The following is a 22548-nucleotide window of genomic DNA, read 5'->3' on the forward strand; positions in this document are numbered from 1 at the left end:
GTCCCCTGAGTGGAGGGAGGGGGCAGAGGGGGCGTCCTGCAGCAGCGGGAGGCAGCTGGGGGGAGACAGGGGCTATAGCAGGAAAGATGTGGGCAAGCGCAAGGAACATCCCAGCTCTCAGAGGAAGAGGGTGGACGCCACCCCAGAAATGGGCTCAGGGCAGAAGGAAGCGAAACCCAGGGAGCTGAAGGACCGTGGCAGACATTCCTGAGGGCTGGGGACTTGATAGACAGCAGGGTGGTTTGTTCCACTCACCCAGGTTCCATCATTTAGAGGCAAAGATCTGGCAATGGGGGTGGCTCCCCTTGAGAAAGCAGTGAAGAAAAGCATATGAACTGACAGGATAGAAAAGGGGCAGAAAAGTGGGTGAGCAGATAGGATAATCATGCATTGATAGAAATGGATGGAGGCTGGAGCAGAGGGTGAGTGGAGAAGAACAAAAGCAAGAGAGGAAAATAGGAGACCCAGGCTCGAAGATCTGAGCCGGAAGGCCTGTGGGCTTTTACCTGCAAAGGGGTCCCCAGGGCCTCAGAGCACCCCTCCCAGCAGCTCCTCACAGCAGCTCCATTCCCCCATGAGTCTGATTCCCAGCAGTGGGTAGGGAGCAGACCAGTATCCCCCAGTGGCTGTCATTGGAACAATGTTCTCTCGGAATCTCCCAGCCTTCTTCCTACCACCTGGAAAGCATTTTTCAAAGCCCTTTTAAGAGGTGGTCCTAATCCTCAGAGTGAACAACTGTTCAAATAGTGACAGGTCTGACGTTGGAAACTTCCAACCCAACCTAGGAGTTTATCTCAACCTACCCCAGCTGCTGACAGAAGATGCACCTTCCTGTGACCTTCACAAGCAGGAAGCAATCTTGTAGACCTTAGCTGGGAAGATGGTGTCCTCAGCCACAGGGGATGACAGAGGGGACCCAGGAAGATGGCCCAGGTGCTAATGTTCAGTGAATAATTGCCCATGAAAGACTGGAAGTCCTTTGAATTGTGTGTTTCGCTTAAATGAGAAAGAATTTTCTTCATTGCCATAGGTTCATGTCCACTGGTGCGGACTAGGGAGGTAGTCCAATTCAAGGCTATCTGTTTTGTTTGGGTTGTTTTCTTTTTCAGATTGTGAAAGTTTATTAGGAATTCTAAATCATTTCCAGAAGCTGGTGGTGTGTGCCTATAATCCTAGCTACTCAGGAGCCTGAGCTCTGAGGGTCACAGTTGGAAACCAGCCCAGGCAGAAAAATCCTAGACTTCTATCTACAAATAGTCACCAAAAGTCCAGAAGGAGAGATGTGGCTCAAGTACATGATAGAGTGCCAGCCTTGAATAAATAAGCAAGAGAACCTGAGCTCAAACACCAGTACCAAAAAAGAAAGAAAGAAAGAAAAGAAAAGAAAGGAAGGAAGGAAGGAAGGAGGAAAGAAAGAAAGAAAGAAAGAAAGAAAGAAAGAAAGAAAGAAAGAAAGAAAGAAAGGAAGGAAGGAAGGAAGGAAGGAAGGAAGGAAGGAAGGAAGGAAAAACTGTCAAGTCATAAAAATAAGAAAATTCTGAAGAAATAAGGCAAATTTATTCTGATAGATGATAGATAAGTAGCCAGATAAATAGCAAGGTATTAATGATAACAGATTCTAAATGAGATGGAGATGGATTTTGGAATTTTAGTTATTTTGGTTCATGCATTTTTAATATATTTTAGGTGTATAAATATAATAAAGACAATAGCATAACACATTAAAATAAAATGATGGAATTTGGGCCGGGAATGTGGCTTAGTGATAGAGTGCTTACCTAGCAGGCATGAAGCCCTAAGTTTGATTCCTCAGAACCACATTAACAGAAAAAGCCAGAGCAGCACTGTGGCTCAAGTGGTATAGTGCTAGCCTTGAGCAAAAGAAGCTCAGGGACAATGCCCAGACCTTGAGTTCAAGCACCAGGACTGGAAAGAAAAGAAGAAATTTATGTTAATAATTTGAATGTCTAATTTATTTTCACCTAATTATGCCTACTTTATATCCTTGGGATTATTTTTTAACTTTATTTTTTAATAATTTTAATGGTTATTTTTCCTTTTAGTAATCTTATGTGATACCAAGAAATCAAACCTAGGGCCTTATGCATGCTAGCCAAACGTTTTACCACTAAGTCACATTCCCTGCCCAAAAGCCAGCACACTGTTGGTTGGTTGGTTGGTTGGTTGGTTTTGCCAGTCCTAGAACTTGAACTCAGGGCCTTGGCACTGTCCCTGAGCTTCTCTTGCTCAAGGCTAACACTCAACCACTTGAGCCACAATGTCACTTCCAGATTTTTCTGTTTATGTGGTACTGAGGAATGGAACCTAGGACTTCATGCATACTAGGCAAGCACTCTACCACTAAGCTACATTCCCAGCCCAGAACTATTTTATCAATAGTTTGGTTTTGTAATTTTGTCAACAGTCTATGTTTTGTTTTGTTCTGTTCTGTTTTACTGAGAGCCTTGCATGTTTTCCCAGCCAGCTTGCTGACATCTGGTGCCCTGTCACATAAGCAATGCCTCCAGCCCAAATAGCCAATGTTTCTAATTGGCACTGTACTATGCCAAATGCATGCCTGACAGAAAGGCTACAAAGAGAACAATGTTGTTTCCAGCTTATGATGTCCAACATTTCTGTAATTTCCAATTAAAATGAGTTAAAAATATAAACAGGTGGGGTAGATTATGAAAATGGGCCCAAAATGGAAGTGTTTTAGTTTTCATTTGAGGGTTATTGGTGTTTTTCCCTAATTTAAAAAAAAAACAAAAAACAAAAAAACAAGCACTGGTGACTCTTACCTGTAATCCTAGCTACTCTAGAGGCTGAGATCTGAGGATTGCAGTTGAATGACAGCCCAGACAGGAAAATCTGTTGGATTTATCTTCAATTAACCACAGAGAAGCTGGAAGTAGAGCTGTGACTCAAGTGGCAGATCACCAGCCTTCATCAGAAAAGGGAAAGGACAGCACTTGGATCCTGAGTTCAAGCCCCAGTACTGGCACGCACACATACACACACACACACACACACACACACACACACACACACACACACACACAACTGCACAATTATGGAGTACAATTCTAGAATTGGTGCAAATGGGCTCATATTGCCCTCGTGTGGTAATCTCTGACTAGCCACTTTGAGCATCACCCCTTTCTCCCTGAGCTCTGTCTGGGATGTAGAGAAAAGCACACTTGAATATCAATTTGTCCAAACTCTTCAGTCTACACAGGGGAAATTTGCACTTTTTTTAGGTGCTACTACGAACCAGACAATATTAATGTTTTTTTCTAGTGTGGATTTTTATTTTTGACCCAGAAATTCACTTTAATTGACATATGTCGACTTAAGTTTCTCAATGAAGGGAGGAAAAAATCTACAAAACAACATCAGGCAATGAATGCATGGCAGAGCTAAGACTGGTAATAATATAAATCATGTGTGTTAGCCATGTTGCATAAATCACTTCACTCAGTCCTGACTCAGTGAGGTTTAAATAATCCACTGGATAAATCAGAGGTGAAGCGTCTTGTCCGGGTTCACATAACCCGACAGCAGTCCAGCCTAAATTCAAACTAAGTCCATCTTCCCCCAACACCAGTGTTACTGAATGCCACAAATTCCATCCACCCCCAAACGTGTCTGTAATGCTTCTGCATTTAGAGCATAGAAAGATATCTGCTCTCAATCCATCTCTTTGCAGGAGAGGAAACAAAGGCGGTTGGGGGGAAATGTTTATTACAGGCACCAAGGGGTCAAGGATGGGGCTAGAACCCATGTCTTCAGGCTCCTAGTCTAACATTTTCTATAGGCCTTTCTCTTTACTACCTATTCCTTGGCTGCAACTCTCTGTGTGTGTGTCCCTTGTGTGTGCACATCTGTCAACATATTTCTATTAGCATACATGTGTGAACTCATGTGTGTGTCCTTGTGTGCTAAGACAAATCTACCCAAAGAAAGAATAACCAGAAAACCCCCACATCAATCCCTACCAGCTTCTCCAATCAGCACCTGTCCCATCACAGAGCTTGAGGTGAGAGTCAGGGATGGGCATTTATGGGAAGGGAAGGGCCACTGATTGATGGTCTAGGGCACCACACTGCAGCTCTATAGGCTTAAGGATGCTCCCTGCCATCCAGAGTACAAGTCTCAGAGGGCCATATGATGCCACCAGGGTATCAGACATCACACAAATAAGCCAAGTTCAAGCCACAGACCCTGCCTTTCCCAGGACAGAAGTGTCTTCCACACTCCTACCTCAGCTGAGCAGACACACTGAGGTAGAAGCAAGGAAGGTGTAAGACGTATCATGGACAGAAGGGAAAGGATGGCCAGAGACAACGGGACTTCCCTGATGTTCCCAAGGAGCTAACATACCAATAGCCAAATGGCAGTGAGCTCCTACAAGAGAGCTAAGGGCCAGATCTGAGCTAGTCCAGGACAGAGAGTGCAGGTGCTATGAAAAGGGTTACCCATATCCAAATGGGATATGTCCCTACAGACACACTGTGGGGGAGGTGCTGCAGTGTCTGGGGTGTGCCTTGGTAGAAGGGTATAGAAAGATGAACTATAGAGTCATGGAAAATGAGAGAAAGCGAATCTAGGACTTCTGGCCAACAAAGGTTAGAGGAGGAAACTGGCTTCCAGTTTTGGCTGAACACATTGAGATGCACTCAAAAAGCAGAGACCTTTTCCCTGGAGACCATGAAACAACACATAAGCTTGGGAAAGCCTTTTACCCTGAGTCCCAGACCTTCTGGCTTCTCCTGGGCTGAGCTTTGTTTGTTTGTTTTGTTTTTGTGCCAATACTGGGCACTGTCTTTTTGGTTTTTTCACTCAAGGCTGGTGCTCTACCACATGAGCCACAGCTCCACTTCCAGCTTTTTATGCTGGCTAATTAGAGATCAGAGTCTCATGAACTTTTGTCTGCTTGAGTGGGCTTTGAACCACAATCCTCAGACCTCAGTCTCCCGAAGCCTCCTGAGTAACCAGGATTACAGGTAGCCAGCTTTGGACTTTTTCTTTTCTTTCCTTTCTTTCTTTCTTTTTTTTTTTTGTGCTGGTCCTTGGGCACTGTCCCTGACTTTTTGTGCTCAAGGCTAGTGCTCTACCACTTAAGCCACAGCTCTACTTCCAGCTTTTTGGAGGTTAAGTGGGGATAAAATTCTCACAGACTTTCCCACCTGGACTGGCTTCAAATGACAAAACGCACATCTCAGCTTCCATAGGTATAAGCCACTGGCTTCCTTTTTATATGAGAGGAAGAACTTGGGGCCTGGAGATTCCTCACACTCTACAAATGTGAGCAGTTGCCTGCTTCCATCCAGATATTACAACTTCATAATTAACAGATCCCTTCTCCCTGTTGTTACTGGGAAAGTTTTAATTAATTCCTTGGGGTCAGGCCTGCTCCCCAGCCTCCAGCCCCCAGTGGCTGTAGAGCAGCAATCAGACCAGCTCATAGAGCATAGCAGCAATTACATACCACAATCACTCCACAGTTATTTTTGTCCCTTAACATTAAAAAAGAAGAAGAAGAAGAAAAGGAAGAAAAGTTTTCAGCCTAGCAATGAGTAGAGCACATGAGCCATTTCCCTGAATTATCCCATTGGGTTCTCTCATCAGCCCTAGAGACGTATTCATTACTGACTTCTTGTAGTGACAGGAAAACGAAGCAGCCAGTGACTACAGAGCCACCCGTATGGAACTGGGACTTGAAACTGGTTCCAAATGCAGGACACTCGAACATAGTACCCCAGTACAGCCCATCTTGGGGCTCCCTCTCTTGCCAGCTCTTTGCCCCCCCCCCATCTGTTACCATATGAAGCAGAGAAAACCAGGTCTTTTTAACACCAAGAGGCTGCAGAGTCCTGCACCAGTGACTCCACCCCCAAGCCACCTTCTCACACCCTGCCCCTGCCACCTAGCCAGGCCTGATGCAGGAGAGAGAGCCACTGGTCCCCATCCCAGTCCTCTGGGATTATACCTTTGTCATAGCACTTACAATCTGTCTCATTCTACCCCCACCTCCATCCCACATTTGAGATCCTTGATGATAGGCTGGCTCAGATGGTAGAGTCTTTTACAAGCATAAAGCTCTGAATTAAAATCCCAGCAACACACACACACACACACACACACACACACACACCTTCTGCCTGGCACCAATGGTTCACACCTGTAATCCTAACTACTCGGGAGACTGAGATCTGAGAGTAGAAGTTAAAAGCTAAGCCCAGGCAGACAAATCCACCAGACTGTTTTCTCCAGTTAAGTAGCAAAAAGCCAGAAGTGGAGTAATGGCTCAAGTGGTGAAGGGCCAGCCTTGAGCAAAAAAGCCAAGAGAGAATGAGAGGTCCTGAATTCAAAGCTCCAGTATTGGCACAATAAAAGAAAAAAAAATCCTAGCTATTTTTTTATTGTGAAAATACTGTACAGAGGGGTTACAATTACAAGATAATGAGTACATTTCTTTTTTTTTTTCTTTTTTTTTTTTCTTTTTTTTTTTTCTTTTTTTTTGTCGGTTGTGGCCTGAACTCTGGGCCTGGGCACTGTCCCTCAGCTCTTCAGCTCACTCTACCACTTGAGCCACAGCACCACTTCCAGCTTTTTCTCCTTATGTGGTGCTGAAGAATTGAACCCAGGGCCTCATGCATGCAAGGCAAGCGCTCTACCACTGAGCCACCTTCCCAGCCCCAGTGTACATTTCTTATCAAGCATTGTAGCCTCCTCCTTCCCTTCCCATCCCTTCCCATCCTCCCCACCTCCGTACTCTAGCTATTTATTTACTCGTTCCTATTGCACAGCACAAATGGCTTACCATAACATACAAAACACCTCAATATGGCAAAGATTAATAGTAGGAACAAAGGAAAGAAAGAGAAAGAAAATATATGCTTTTTTTTTTGCTAGTCATGGAGCTTGAACTCAGGGTCTGGGCACTGAGATTCTTTTGCTCAAGGCTAGCACTCTACCACTTGAGCCACAATTCCATTTCTGGCTTTTTCTGTTTATGCATATTGAAAAATCGAACCCAGGGCTTCACACATGCTAGGCAAGCACTCTACCACTAAGCCACAGGCCCAGACTAGAAAATAAATTTTTAAAAACAAAAAGAGGAATATAAAATGCAGGAATAAAGCTGAAATATCTAAAGTAAGACTTATGTCCTTTCTAGGGCTGAACCACAAATTTGGCTCAAACTGTTCACAGCCAACCCCAAAAGGACAGTCTGGTCCATTCTAGAGTTAACAGTGTCCATGAGATAAAGCAGAGACAGATTACATAGGAAAGAACTATTCTTAGAACTAAGACCAGACAGAAGTTTCTTCCAAGGACATGTAGAGGGAGATGGCTGGCTGGTTCATGGCCTTGACTTTGAGTTTGCTAGGATGGATCTTATCAGCTCCGTCAGCAAAGGGGATGCACCTGTCACATTCTTCCTTGATGGAGGAGACTTGAATGCCCTTAACCTTAGCATCACTGACATTGGAGGCAAGAGAGCCCTTTGTTATGGGCCTGGTTCCACACATTGTTAAAAGTTTAAGAGCATAGTTGGTCTCTTCCCATAGGATGCCAGTAGCACCCTTCCCTCTGATATCAAACCGTCCTCAGACATTTCAAATGTCTTCTGTTGACAATGAATGATCCAAGGACGAAAATCACTGCTTTTCTTTTTTTAATGTAGAAAAGTAAAAAAAAAAAAATCAGTCATTACCAGGCAACAAATAGAGTAAGAGAAAATTACTACTACACATAAAAAACATTTTTAAATGATAAGAGTCTCAACCTATCACAAAGGAAATAAAGAGTAAAGTATAAATAAATGAAAAGAGATCATAAGAGAAAGTGAGCAAGTAAAAAGTTAGGTCTTTGAAAAGATCAGTTGACAAACTAAAAAAAAAAAGTCTTAAAGAGTCAAGATTACTAAAATCAGGAGTGAAAAATAGGCCATCCCAAGCTGGGAACAGGTAGCTCACACCTGTAATCCTGGCTACTCAGGAGGTTGAGAGCTGAGGATCATGGTTCAAAGCCAGCCCAGGCAGAAAAGTCTCTGTGATACTATTATCTCCAATTAACCATTCAAAAACCAATGTTCAAAGTCATGGAGCGATAGCCTTGAATCAAGAGACTGTGGCGGGGGGGGGGGGGGGGTATCCCTACTGGCCTTACAGAAATAATGAAGAATCATATGTAAATAGGCTCAATCTCATAAGTCAAACATCTGGATTTGTGAAGTGAAGCAATTCTATTGATTGTGTCTCACACCCCATGCCTGGCCCATATCCTCCAGTTTTTTTGCATCTCTCATAATTTCAATTGAAAATTGAGTGTTTTCAACAATTTAATGTATAAGTTCTAAAAATCATATTTCCACACCCTCGGGGCTTTTCTCTGTTTCTGTTGTTTATTTGTTTTATAACATCTGTTGCTTCTCTTTGTTTGTTTTTGTTGACTTCCTGGGACTAAATCTATAATTCTTTGTCTTCTTGGTTTTTTTGGGTCCAGTAGTGGGGCCTGAACTCTGGGCCTGGGCACTGTCCCTCAGCTCTTCAGCTCAAGGCTAGTGCTCTACCACTTGAGCCACAGCGTCACTTTTTGCTTATGTGGTGCTGAGGAATAGAACCCAGGGCCTCATGCATGCAAGGCAAGCACGCTACCACTGAGCCACCTTCCCAGCCCCATTCTTTGTCTTCTTGTAATTCTTAGTCATATGTGACTACAGAAATCTTGGGCTAGATTAGCTCAGCTAATAATAGAAGAGATTTCCTTCAATGTCTGTTACCATTAAACCTCCCACCCTTTGCTGAATCTATGCATGTGTGTGTGTGTGTGTGTGTGTGTGTGTGTGTGTGTGTGTGTGTGTGTATCCTTCAGTACCTCAGCAGTTTACAACTTTAACCTGTATTTCCTGCTTGCTCAGAACCTCCAGGTGAGCCAAAGTAGAGAGATACACAACATCGCTCAAGGTGTATGATCTTCTAGGCCATCAGAGTAATTAATATAAGTAAGAGCTGTTCAAAGCCCCTTACAGACATCCCATGATTCTCTTGGTAAAATTATAGCCACTGCGTTTTGTTTGTTTGTTTATTTTAATGACTTTCACTACCTCGGGCAACAGCAATTTTAAAACCCGTCCCTGAAGCGAAGGAGAAAGGAGTGGCATTATCCAAAAAAGAAATGTCTGCATTTACCTGACTTATGAGATGGTAACCCTTCTTCTGTACAGCACCTTAACAATAAGGATAAAATTATATTTTTGTAAGCCTGTGGTTGGTTAGTAGGTGTGACTAAATGAAGTCCTGTGAATGAGGCTTTCCCAGGGATCTCTCACACTGCACCATCTCTCTCTGAAGGTCAGCTTTGAAGCGAGGCCCATTCTCCACCTCCAATGGCTGCTAGCATGATGGTTCTCACCATTATAGTGATTCTGAGGTTTCAAGATTACCATGGAGTTGAGAAGAAGAAGCATCAATTAGGGTAGTTAAAATAGCACAACATTCACCATTTTTTAAAACAATCATTTTTCTTTAGGGGGAAAAATAAAAATCACTCCTTGGACAGTTTCCAAGGAGTAAAAATGGACTAAATCTTAAGAAACCTTATTTTCACGTGTGTGTGTGTGTGTGTGTGTGTGTGTGTGTGTGTGTGTGTGTGTTGATACTAGAGCTTGAACTCAAGGTCTGTATGCAATCCCTTGTGTGTGTTTTTGTTTAGTTTTGTTTTGTTGTCAGTCCTGGGGCTTGAACTCAGGGCCTGGGTACTGTCCCTGAGCCTCTTTTGCTCAAGGGCAGCATTCTACCACTTGAGCCACAGCACCACTTCTGGCTTTTTCTGTTTATGTGGTACTGAGGAATCAAACCCAGGGCTTCATGAATGCAAAGCAAGCACTCTACCACTGAGCCACATTTCCAGCACTCCCTTGGCTTTTTTGCAAGAATGACATTCCACCACTTGAGCCACACCTCCACTTCCAGCTTTTTAGCGGTTAACTTAAGAGCTCATGGACTTCCCTGTCCTTACTGGGTTGGAATGGAATGGAGAGCCTCAGATCTCAGCCTCTAGCTATCTAGGATTACAGGCATGACTATTTTTATCAGGACTATTTCTTGTTACTTATGAAGAAGAGCACATTTTCCAAGTTCTTTGCTCCACCATTCCAGAAGTGCTTCCTCCTTCTCTGATGTTTTTAATGACATTTTCTTAATAATACTCTGGGGCTTTGGGCAAGAAACCAACCAACATGGATAGTGGCTTCTAAAGAAATCTAAAATAGAACTAACATAGGACCCAGAAATACCACTTCTGGGCAAATACCTAAAGGAAATGAAATGCTACCACAAAAAGACATTTGCACTACCATGTTCATGACCCTCTTGTTCCAAATAGCCCAGATAGGAAGTGGCGCTGTAGCTCAAGTGGTAGAGCGCTTGCCTTGAGCTGAAGAGCTGAGGGACAGCGCCCAGGCCCAGAGTTCAAGCCCCACGGCCGACCAAAAAAAAAACAAACAAACAAACCAAATAGCCCAGATATGAAAAGAACCAAAGGGTCCATGAAGAGATCTAGAGTCCAGCACCTGTGGCTCTTGCCTATAATCCTGGCTACTCAAGAGGCTAAGATATGAGGATTGCAATTTGAAGCCAGCCCCAGCAAGAAAATCCATGAGACTCTTATCTCCAACTAACCAGCAAAAAGTCGGAAGTGGAGTTGTGACTCAAGTAGTGGAGCCCCAGTCTTTTGCACAAAAGCTAACAAACAGAGCCCAGGCTCTGGCTTCAAGCCCCAGTAATCACACACACACACACACACACACACACACACACACACACACACACACACACACACACACACACACGATTTTCACCCTATTCCTTACAAAATGATAACCCTAACAAGATCAAACTAAGGAACCTCTGACATCATCCTGAGCTCCTGCCTGAGTCTGCATTCACTCTGTCACTAGGTCATGGGTACAAGTTCTGACCCACAGCTCTCTTCCAGACAGAAGGAAAGTGAGGGTGGAGGAGCAGGTCTTCCTACCTCTTAACACGCACATAATTCAGGCTGTAATTCATATCTGGTGGCTTCAATTGTTTTCACTGTGAAACATAAAAACGTCGTTTGGGAACACAAGAGAGCAGCTTGCAGGAGGCACACTAGAAGGACACACTGGGCGGCCTGAAGGCACAGCTTTCTGGTCACTTTCCCTCTGCTCCTCATGAGTTGTCCTCAGGACCAGAGGAGACCTAAAATCCAGCACCATAAAGCAGGCAGTGGCACGGCCACCCCTTCAAAATACGGAAATAGTTCTTTGGATTATAAGAATGAGGTTTGCACTAGATGTTTGCATATCCTGACCCTTACCCCAATCCTGACCCTACCCAACCCTGACCCTTACACAGTCTTACCATTATCCCAACCCTGACCTAAGCTTACCTCATTCCTGACCCTACCTCAACCTTGACCCTTACCTATCCCTGACCCTATCCCCCTTTTGACCCTTACCCTAATCCTGACCCTTATCCCAGCTCTGAGCATCACCCCATTCTTGTTGCTCACCCTCTCCCTGAGCCTCTGAGGTGAGGGCCCACCCTCAATCCCTTCCTAGTCCCTGGAATTACCTTATCTGACTCTTCAACTCTGACTCTGTTTCTCACTTACCATTTCCTCAAGAGTCTACGACTTACCTCCGTACACACTCACACACACCCTTAGCTAGCTTGATCTTGGATGAGACTCTCATTGGACCCTGAGGCTAGAAAAAGTAAGAGTATGAGGAACTGAAAGAAGATTTTATCTCTGAGATCACCGGGGTGAGGGAGGGGAGCTGGATTGCTGGGCAGAGGCCACCTTTAACAGAGCTTTATGAACAGTGCTTGATTTGTACTAAATTTAAGAGGAATCCACTAAAGAGCTTTTAAAGAGTTGAGTGGAAGTAGAAAGACCCTTTATAAGACTATGGGACAGTCAGGGGAGTCTCATGTTCTGCTCTAGGTTCATACCAGTGGAGATTAAAGAAATGCATGAAATTTAAAAAATGAACACTGGAAGTAGCACTGTGGCTCAAGTGGTAGCACACTAGCCTTGAGCACAAAGAAGCTCAAGGACAGCACCCTGGCCCTGAGTTCAAGCCCCAGGACAGGCAAAAAAATAAAAATTGAAAACTAGAATTGAAGTCTGGGCATGATGATACACATCTGTAATCTCAGCACTTGGGAGACAGATGCAGAATGATCTCCAGTTTAATTAAGGCCAGTGTAGGCTAAATCATGAGATCCTGTTTAAATTTTTAAAAAATAGAAGTCTTGCATGGGCTCACACCTTTTATCCTAGCTACTCAGTCAACTGAGATCTGAAGATTGTGGTTCAAAGCCAGCCCAGGCAGGAAAGACCATGAGACTCTTAGCTCCAATAAACCATCTAAAAACTAGAAGTAGAGCTGTGGCTTAAAGTGATTGAGTGCTAGCCTTGAGCAAAAGATCTTAGGGACAGCATCCAGGCCCTGAGTTCAAGCCCCATGACTGACAAAAAAAAAGTCTTAGGAAATATGTTAGATTTTTTTAGGTATGATAAAAAATATGGTCATATTTATTTTTAATTCATGGCCTGGAGCTCTACCACTTAAGTCATATGCTCAGCATATGATAGATGGATAAATTAAGGCCAAATCTATCCAGTGACATATTATTTGATGATAAAGTACTGATCCAGGCCACCTATTGTAGAACCATGGATGAAAGAACCAGATCACAAAAGCCAAATGTCATATGATTCCACTATATAGGTGAACTCACAAAGCAATCTTTGTTTTCAGAGATGCCTGGGCAGGGGGCATTAAAGTGACTAACAGCACTGGGTTTCTTCTTGGGGTGATCCAAAAATTCTAAAACTGCTTATGGCAATGTTTCACAGCTCTGCAACTACGCTAACAACCCATGCATTGGGTCATTTAAGTGGGCGGGTTTTATAGTGCATGAATTGTATCTCAATAAAGTTCTACAGTGAAATAAACTTTAAAAAAAAAAACTTGCTGGGCGCCGGTGACTCATGCCTGTAATCCTAGCTACTCAGGAGGCTGAGATCTGAGGATCACTGTTCAAAGCCAACCCAGGCAGGAAAGTCTGTGAGACTCTTATCTCCAATAAACCACTAGAAAACCGGAAGTGGCACTGTGGCTCAAGCAGAGGTAGAGCCTTAGCCTTGAGCTGAAGAGCTGAGGGACAGCGTTCAGGTCCATAGTTCAAGCCCCTCTACAAACCGAGTGGGGAAAAAAAAACTGAAGTAAAAACCCCTGAGAAGGCAAGAAAGGATATACTACATGAACAGAGACGCTGACCCTTGAGAGGAATGACACCAGACTCAAACGTCATACAAGGAAAGATAGAAGATACAAATAATTTGTAGGTAGGTCTCATGGTAGAAAAGAATAATTATATCTACTAGCTCATAAAGTAAATCCATCAACTGAGAGTATAAATAGAAGAAAGTTCTTTTTTTATTATTTTGTTTTTTTTTTGGGGGGGGGAGGGTCTGGCCATGGGGCCTGAACTCTGGGTGCTGTCCCTCAGCTCTTCAGCTCAAGGCTAGGGCTCTACCACTTGAGCCACAGCGCCACTTCGGCTTTTTTCTTTTTGCTCATGTGGTGCTGAGGAATCGAACCCAGGGCCTCAGGCATGCAAGACAAGCGCTCTACCACTGAGCCACCTTCCCAGCTCCTTTGATATTACTTTTAATGAGGTGCTAGGGACAGAACTCCAAGTCTGGCACAGTGTTCCACCACAGTGCAAGAACCTAGAACTACAGTGTTCTATGCATGTGTTCTGCCACTGAGCCGCATCCCCAACCTAGAAGAAGTGTTTTAAGATTTTTGAGCTGGGGGCTGGGAAGGTGGCTCAGTGGTAGAGCGCTTGCCTTGCATGCATGAGGCCCTGGGTTCGATTCCTCAGCACCACATAAAAAGAGAAAAAAGCCGGAAGTGGCGCTGTGGTTCACGTGGTAGAGTGCTAGCCTTGAGCTGAAGAGCTGAGGGACAGCGCCCAGGCCCACAGTTCAGGCCCCATGACCTTTGAGCCAGGCCTGGGAAGGTAGCTTAGTGGTAGAGTACTTGCCTAGCATGCATGAAGCCCTGGATTCAATTCCTCAGTACCACATAAACAGGAAAAAAACAAAAAAGCTGGAAATGGTGCTGTGGGCAAATGGTAGAGTGCTAGCCTTGAGCACAGAACGGCTAAGGGACAGCACCCAGGTCCTGAGTTCAAGCCCAGTACTAGCACATACACAGAGAGAGAGAGAGAGAGAGAGAGAGAGAGAGAGAGAGAGAGAGAGTTTTAGGACAGAGGGTCTAATAACAAATAATCATCTCAATACTTATTTGACACCTTTAACTTCTCACAAATGTATTCAACCAAAATGGATAACCCAAGAGAGAAGCTGGAGCCTAGGAAGCAAAGAAGAAGAAGGGAGGGTAACCAGAAATATAATTTGCCAATAGCACTTCCCTGGAACTCACAGTGTTGAGGCCAGCCTGTTCCCAACACTGTCAGGACACATTCTAGATCTGCCCAGGGAGGGCCTACCTGGACCACAGCCTCCACTTCCAACTCAGGCCGAGTCTAGAACCACCCATTCCCCCTGCTGCCCCAGACCCACCTGTCCTAGGCTATACACCAGAAGCAGGAAGACACTTTCTTCCCCCTTCCAGCCAGATCACCAACCAGCCTGTAAGCGCAAAAGCTGAGGGAATGTAAATTGCAGCCTCCTAAACTCAGGAATATAGAGCAAAGGTGAGTGAAAGGCTGGGAGAGTCCAGGTGGACCGCAAGTGTGGGAACACATGGGAAGGATTCCCAGTCATTTCAGAAGCAAGGAAGAAAAAAGTATTATCCTTCCTGCTGTGTGACATGGCTGTGAAGCTGTTAGCTAAAACCGTGAGGCAAGAGAAAGAAAAGACAGAGAAGTTGAAAAGGAAGAAGCAAAAATCATTATTATTTCCATATATTATTTTGCACCTAGAAAACTCAAAGGATCAACTTAAAAACTTAATACCAATCATGAGACAACTTAGTGAAAGAATAACTATAAACCAAGCAGAAAAGGTGCCACTGGCTCAGACCTACAATCCCAGCTACTCAGGAGGCTGAGATCTGAGAACGGAGGTTCAAAGATCGCAATTTTTTGGTAGTTAACTGGAGATAAGAGTCTCGTGGGTGGGTAGAAGTAAGGGAGGGGAAAATATTGTCCAAAAAATAAATTTGCTCTTTACCTGACTTACATAACTGTAACTCTCTGTACCCCTTTGTAATAACAATAAAAACATTTTTTTAAGTCCCATGGACTTTCCTGGTACAGCTGGCTTTAAACCATGACCCTCAGATCGCAGCCTCCTGAGTAGCTGGGATTATAGGCGTGAGCCACTGTCACCTGGCCTTGTAGACTTTTTTTTCTTTCTTTTTTTTGTCCACCATGGGGCCTGAACTCTGGGCCTGGGCACTATCTCTCAGCTCTTCAGCTCAAGGCTAGCGGTCTACCCACTTGAGCCACAGCGCCACTTCTGGCTTTTTTCTTTTTGCTTATGTGGTGCTGAGGAATCGAACCCAGGGCCTCATGCATGCAAGGCAAGCGCTCTACCACTGAGCCACCTTCCCAGCCCAAAAAAATAAATTTTTTTTTTTTTTTTTTTTTTTTTTGTCGGTCGTGGGGCTTGAACTCTGGGCCTGGGCGCTGTCCTTCAGCTCTTCAGCTCAAGGCGAGCACTCTACCACTTGAGCTACAGCGCCACTTCCAGTTTTCTGGTGGTTTATTGGAGATAGGAGTCTCACGGTCTCTCCTGCCCGGGCTGGCTTTGAACCGCGATCCTCAGATCTCAGCCTCCTGAGTAGCTAGGATTACAGGCGTGAGCCACCAGCGCCCGGCAAAAAAATAAAAATTTTTTAAAAAGGAAGTAAAATTACTTTTTCAAGGGAAGTCAGAACTAATGGCAGCCAGGTACCAATGACCTATAATCCTAGCTCAGCAGGGTGAAACCTGAAGGATCTTAATTTGAGGTCAACCCAGGTAGAAAAGTTCTAAAGAAATCATCTCCAGTTAACCAGAAAAATGCTGATCTAGAGGTGTGTCTCAAGAAGCAGAATGGCTGGGCGCTGGTGGCTCACGCCTGTAATCCTAGCTACTCAGGAGGCTGAGATCTGAGGATCACGGTTCAAAGCCAGCCCGGGCAGGAAAGACCATGAGACTCCTATCTCCAATAAGCCACCAGAAAACGGGAAGTGGCGCTGTAGCTCAAGTGGTAGAGCGCTCGCCTTGAGCTGAAGAGCTGAGGGACAGCGCCCAGGCCCAGAGTTCAAGCCCCACGACCGACAAAAAAAAAAAAAAGAAGCAGAATGCCAGCTATGATCAAGCAAGCTGAGAGAACACAAGGCCTGGGGTCTAAGACCCATTTGGAAGGGAGGAAGGGAGGAAGGGAGGAAGGGAGGAAGGAAGGAAGGAAGGAAGGAAGGAAGGAAGGAAGGAAGGAAGGAAGGAAGGAAGGAAGGAAGGGAGGGAGGGAAGGAGGGAGGAAGGGAGGAAGGAAGGGAGGAAGGAAGGGAAGGAGGGAGGAAGGGAGGCAGGGAGGCAGGGAGGCAGGGAGAGGGGAGGGAGGAAAAAGGAAAAAAAGGTCCAAGTAGCATCTTGGGCATCTACCAGAGCATTATAAATCAGGATACAGTAAAGACACTTGCTCATCCATGTTCATTGCCATACTATTCATGATAGCCAAGTAATGGAAACAGCTCTAAAACAGATGAGTGGATTTTTAAAAATGTGGCACATATACACAATGGAATTTTATTCACCCATTAGAAAGAATAATATTATACCATTAGCAAGGAGACTGATGGCCTAGAAAAAAATCATATTAAGTGAAGTAAGCCAAGCTTAGAGAGACAAACGGTGCATGTTTTTTCTCATGTGTAGGGATGGGATGAGAAAAATGGAGGAAAATGATGGAAAGGGTAACCCTGATCAGGATGCATTGTACTCATAATCTGATTTATGGGATTGTAACCCTTTTTTTTTTTTTTGACAGTCGTGGGGCTTGAACTCTGGGCTTAGGCGCTGTCTGTGAGCTCTTCAGCTCAAGGCAAGCCCTCTACCGCTTGAGCCACAGTGCCACTTCTGGTTTTTCTTGTGGTTTATTGAAAAGAAGAGTTTCACAGACTTTCCTGCCGGGGCTGGCTTTGAACCATGATCCTCAGATCTCAGCCTCCTCAGTAGCTAGGATTACAGGCGTGAGACACCGGCACTCTACCACTTTAGCCACAATACCACTTCTGGATATTTCTGTTTGTGTGATACTGAGGAATCAAACCCAGGGCTTCATGCATGCTAGGCAAGCACTCTACCACTAAGCCACATTCCCAGTCCCAATTTTTTTTTTCTGTCAGTTGTGGGGCTTGAACTCTGGGCTTGGGCACTGTCCCTGCACTCTTCAGCTCTAAGGCAAGCACTCTACCGCTTGAGCCACAGCTTAACTTCAGACTCTTTCCTAGTTAATTATGAGAGTCTCGTGGATTTTCCTGCTTGGGCTGGCTTTGAACCTCAATCCTCAGATCTCAACCTTCTTAGTAACTAAAATTATAGCCACGAGCCACAGGGCTACTGTTGTTTTTGTTGGTTTGGTTGGGAATTTGTTCTTGCTGTTTTACGCTTTGTTTACTCTTTGTTGTGGTTGAGGTTCATTGTTTGTTTGTTTGAGACTATGTTTCACTATGTAGTCCAGACTGGCTTAAAATTTGCAATCCTAGTGCTGGGATTTCACACATGCCTACCACTCTATGCTCAAGGCCTTGAATTTAACAACCAAACATCAGTCTGGTGCCTTTCATTTTTCCTCTAGTGCTGGGGGTGGAACCCAAGGCCTTGCCCATGGTAAGCACTGAGCTACAGCCCCCAGCCCCAGTGTCATTCTTTCGACCACTGGAATCTCCCTCCCCATGACCAATCAGGCCTAACCCTGGACATTTCATATTTGGCCTACATCTGGATGAGAGGCAGGTTACAGTTTCCCAAACCCCACCCTTGGACACCCGTCCTGGGGAGGTGTGGCAGAGACACCCAACCAGAATTTCCAGCTTGCACAACCTGAGCAAACCTGTGGGCAGAGTACAACAGCTCGTCCCATGAGTCAGCTCTGGCCCAGTCTTTGACCCCCATGAGATTGAACCATACCCCCTGGCTTCTTTTGAGCACTCCCTTCTGAAGTGAATCAGCACACCCACCCTCTTCGGTGCAGCCAGGGCTCCACAAGGCAGGAGCCCAGGTACCCCCAGCCCTTCAACCCCACATAAGACCAATCGAACAACCCATGGGACTGTAGGATCTATGACTACAGCAGGGAATATACACACACTGCCCCATAAAGAAGATTGCTGCATACGGGTCAAGGAGCAAAGTCCTGTCATAGGAGGAGTGGAGACAGGCATTTACAGAGACTACACAGAGGCAAAAAGCCAGTGTCCAGAGGAATCACTAACCAGAGCTAGTGCCATGGACATTGCGATCCGACTCCTGCAGCTGCTGGTGCTGCTCCTGACCCTGCCCCTACACCTCATGGCCCTGCTGGGCTTCTGGCAGCGCCTATGTGAAACTTACTTCCCCTACCTGATGGTCAAGCTGGCTGCCAGTACTAATCGCAGGATGGAGAGCAAGAAACGGGAGTTCTTCCACCAGATAAAGAGACTTATGGAAACCTCTGGGAAAGTAACCCTGTTGGAGCTGGGCTGTGGCACAGGTGCCAACTTCCAGTTCTACCCACCTGGCTGCAAGGTCACCTGCCTAGATCCCAACCCCAACTTCAAGAAGTTCCTGGCAAAGAGCATGGCAGAGAACAGGCACCTCCAGTATGAGCAGTTCATCGTGGCTTATGGAGAGGACATGAAACAGCTGGCCGATGACTCCATGGATGTAGTGGTCTGCACACTAGTCCTATGCTCTGTGCAGAACCCAAAGAAAGTCCTGCAAGAAGTCCAGAGAGTTCTGAAGCCGGTAAGTGGCAGGGGGGATAGGGGAGGGTACAGGCCTAAAATAGATAAACCTGGCATTGGCCACCCCAAAGTTCAGGGCTTCCTACTCCCCACCCGGCAGGGAAGCTAGCACATTAGACTCCCACAATGTCTACCTGCTTGTTTGTGCTTAGCCATACCCAGATCCTGGGGAAACACACAGAAACATCACCTAATGCTGGAGTAGGGAAACTGGGAAGGACACTTAAGGAAATTAAGTTGACTTGAGATCCGAGGGCCAGGGGAATGGCTCAGTAAGAGCACTTGTCTACAAGCCTGAGGCCATGAGTTCAAACTCCAGTAGTGCCACCAAAAGAAAAAATTAAAAGATATTTAAATTGAGCTCTCGAGGACTAAGCAAGCTGGGTAGTGGTGGCTCAGGCCTGTAATCTCACTACTCTGGAGATGGAGATCTGAGGATCACAGTTCAAAACTAGCCTGGGGAAACAAGTTGAAAAGACTCTTATCTCCAATTAACCATCAAAAAAGCCAGAAGTAGAACTGTGGCTTAAATGATAGAGCAAAAAAGCTAAAGGAGAGTGCCCAGGCCTTGAGTTCAAGCCCCATTAACGGCAAAAGAAAGATGAAGATGGGGGAAGGAAAGAAGAAAGGAAGGGAGGGAGGTGAGGAGGGAGGTGAGGAGGGAGGGAGGGAGGGAGGAAGAAAAGAAGGGAGGGAGGTGAGGAGGGAGGGAGGGAGGGAGGAAGGAAGGAAGGAGAAGAAAAGAGAAGAGAAGAGAAGAAAAGAGAGAAGGAGAAGAGAAGAGAAGGACTAAGCAGGGTGTAGAGGGGATGGGAGAAAAGTCAAGGTGTTCCTAGAGTTGGTGAGACTCTTATCTCCAGTAAACTATAGCAGAAAATGCCAAAAGTGTGCTTCAGCTCAAATGGTAGAGCACTAGCCTTGAGCAAAAGATGCTCAGTCAGGGACAGCACCCATGCCCTGAGTTCAAACCCCAGTCTTAGTAAAAATAAATTAATTAAGAGTTGCAAATGTGGCTTAGTGATAGAGTGCTTGCCTAATAGGCATGAAGCCCTGGGTTCAATTCCTCAATACACATACACACACAAAAAAAAGCAGGAAATGGTGCTGTGGCTCAAGTGGTAGAGTGCTAGCCTTGAGCAAAAGAAACTCAGGTACAGTGCCCAGGACCTGAGTTTAAGCCCCAGGACTGGCACAAAAAAAATTAAAATTAAAATTAAAAAGTAATTAAATAAAATTTAAAATTTCCCAGCCATCCCCTCTCTTAGTAGTTGCTAGATGGTTTTTGTTGTTGTCCTTGTGTTGGTTGATTGGTTGGTTGGTTGTTGTTTTGGTTTGGTTTGGTTTTTTGTCAATCACAAGGCTTAAACGTGGCCTCGGCATGTCCTCGAGTTTTGTTTGTTTGTTTTTAACTCAAGGCTTGTGCTCTATCACTATGAGCCAGAGCACCACTTCCAGTTTTCTGGTGGTTAATTGGAGATAAGAGTCTCACAGAAGCCGGGCCCCAGTGGCTCATGCCTATAATCCTAGCTACTCAGGAGGCTGAGTTCTGAGGATCTCGGTTCAAAGCCAGCCCAGGCAGGGAAGTCTGTGAGACTCTTATCTCCAATAAAAAACACTACAAAACCGGAAGTGGCACATTGGCTTAAGCGGTAGGGCGCTTGCCTTGAGCTGAAGAGCGCAGGGACAGCGCCCAAGCCCAGAGTTCAAGCCCCATGACCGACAAAAAAAAAAAAAAACGGTCTCATAGAGGAGCTGGGAAGGTAGCTCAGTGGTAGAGCGCTTGCCTTACATGCATGAGGCCCTAGGTTTGATTCCTCAGCACCACATAAACAGAAAAAACCAAAAGTGGCGCTGTGGCTCAAATGGTAGAGCGCTAGCCTTGAGCTGAAGAGCTGAGAGACAGCGCCCAGGCCCAGAGTTCAGGCTCCACAACCAACAAAAACAAAAACAAAAAAAAGAGACTCACAGAGTTTCCTGCCAGGGATGGCTTTGAACCATGATCCTCAGATCCTCTTGAGTAGCTAGACTTACAGGCTTGGACCACTGGCGCCCAACCACAGGGGGTGCAGCAAACACCCCAAACAGGACAGTTTGTTCTATCAACTCTCAGATCAGCTGCTCCCACTTCACCACGATGTTGGACAGGCTTGGTGAGAAGGAAGGAGGGGAGGTTAGAAGCCCAGTGGAGCAGCGCAGTCACACTGCCTCTCCCCTTCTTCCCAGGGAGGGTTGCTGCTGTTCTGGGAGCATGTGGCTGAGCCTCGTGGAACCTGGGCCCACATGTGGCAGCAAGTTTTGGAGCCTACCTGGAAACATATCGGGAATGGCTGTCGCCTCACCAGAGAGACATGGAAGGACCTTGAGAATGCGCGGTTCGCTGAAGTCCAAATGGAATGGCAGCCTCCTCCCCTCAAATGGTTACCTGTTGGGCCTCACATCATGGGAAAGGCGATCAAATAAGCTTTTCCTCAAACCCTCACGGCAGCCATTCATGCCCTCCCCAGCCTCCCGTCACCAGCCAAGACTATCTTCTACTGAAAGAAATCTAGAATACTGTAAGCCCTCTCTATGTCACCCATAATAGCATTTTTTTTATTTTAAAGAAAGAGATCTTGGGGCTGGGAAGGTGGCTCAGTGGTAGAGTGCTTGCCTCACAGGCATGAGGCCCTGGGTTCAATTCCTCAGCACCACAGAAGTGGCACTGTTGCTCAAATGGTAGAGTGCTAGCCTTGAGCTAAAGAGCTGAGGAACAGCGCCCAGGCCCAGAGTTCAAGCCTCATGACTGACCTGCCCCCTGCCCCCAAAGAAAGAAAAAGAAAGAGATCTAGAAAGGAATGAGAAACGCTTCCCTTCACCATTCCCTATTTCCTCCCTACCCCCCCTCCCAACCCACCCTGCCCAAAGGGAGGCAATCTTTACACCCTATCAAACTCATGTGTGTGTGTGTGTGTGTGTGTGTGTGTGAGAGAGAGAGAGAGAGAGAGAGAGAGAGAATCCTAGACTTGAACTCAGAGCCTCAGTGTTGATCCTAAACCGTCTTGCTCAAGTCTGGTGCTCTACCACTTGAGCCACTATAGCTCTATTTCTGACTTTTTGGAAATTTATTGGAGATAAGTGTCCTAGACTTTCCTGCCTGGACAGGCTTTGAACCATGATCCTCCAATCTCAGCCCCCTACACATCTAGGATTACAGGTGGAAGCCTCTAGCACCCAGCCTCACCTGGTCAAACTCTTAATTGCAAATTCTTGGATTTTTCCCACTCACTTCCCCATCCCTTTTCCACATCCCACAGAACAGCTTCCCCTGCCCACCTCCTGAAGTTATACCCACATACCCCTTGGAACTGGCCCCCGAAGTCAGTGCCCCAGGGAACTGGTCCCAAAAGTCATGATACATGGATCCTAGGCCACATGAGCCTACCTCACCCCCCACCACCTTTGTCCTAAGATGCCAGGGTGCCAGAGGGTGAAGGACTATTACACAATAAAGAAGCCAGAGGGCTATTTTTTTTCTTCCAATT

At 45.6% G+C, this 22548-nt stretch overlaps 1 protein-coding gene across 1 annotated transcript; it reads left to right on the plus strand.

Moving 5' to 3' along the window:
* Nucleotides 1–18288: 18288 nt before the first annotated feature.
* Tmt1b (thiol methyltransferase 1B) lies at nucleotides 18289–22546 on the plus strand. The gene is made up of 2 exons (XM_070042386.1): nucleotides 18289–19028; nucleotides 21251–22546. The coding sequence occupies exons 1-2, from the start codon at nucleotides 18366–18368 to the stop codon at nucleotides 21485–21487; spliced, it is 900 nt and encodes a 299-aa protein (XP_069898487.1). The 5' UTR covers nucleotides 18289–18365; the 3' UTR covers nucleotides 21488–22546.
* The last annotated feature ends 2 nt before the right edge of the window (nucleotides 22547–22548 follow it).

The sequence above is a fragment of the Dipodomys merriami genome, unplaced genomic scaffold (assembly GCF_024711535.1).
Source record: "Dipodomys merriami isolate MVZ:Mamm:240054 unplaced genomic scaffold, mDipMer1.0.p SCAF_10, whole genome shotgun sequence".
Lineage (NCBI taxonomy): Eukaryota > Metazoa > Chordata > Mammalia > Rodentia > Heteromyidae > Dipodomys > Dipodomys merriami.

Excerpts from the sequence above, each read along its gene's own strand:
- Tmt1b (XM_070042386.1), top strand. The coding sequence starts at position 18,366 with ATGACTACAGCAGGGAATATACACACACTGCCCCATAAAGAAGATTGC. Across the intron at positions 19,029-21,250 it reads TCCAGAGAGTTCTGAAGCCG|GGAGGGTTGCTGCTGTTCTG; the intron begins GTAAGTGGCAGG and ends CCTTCTTCCCAG.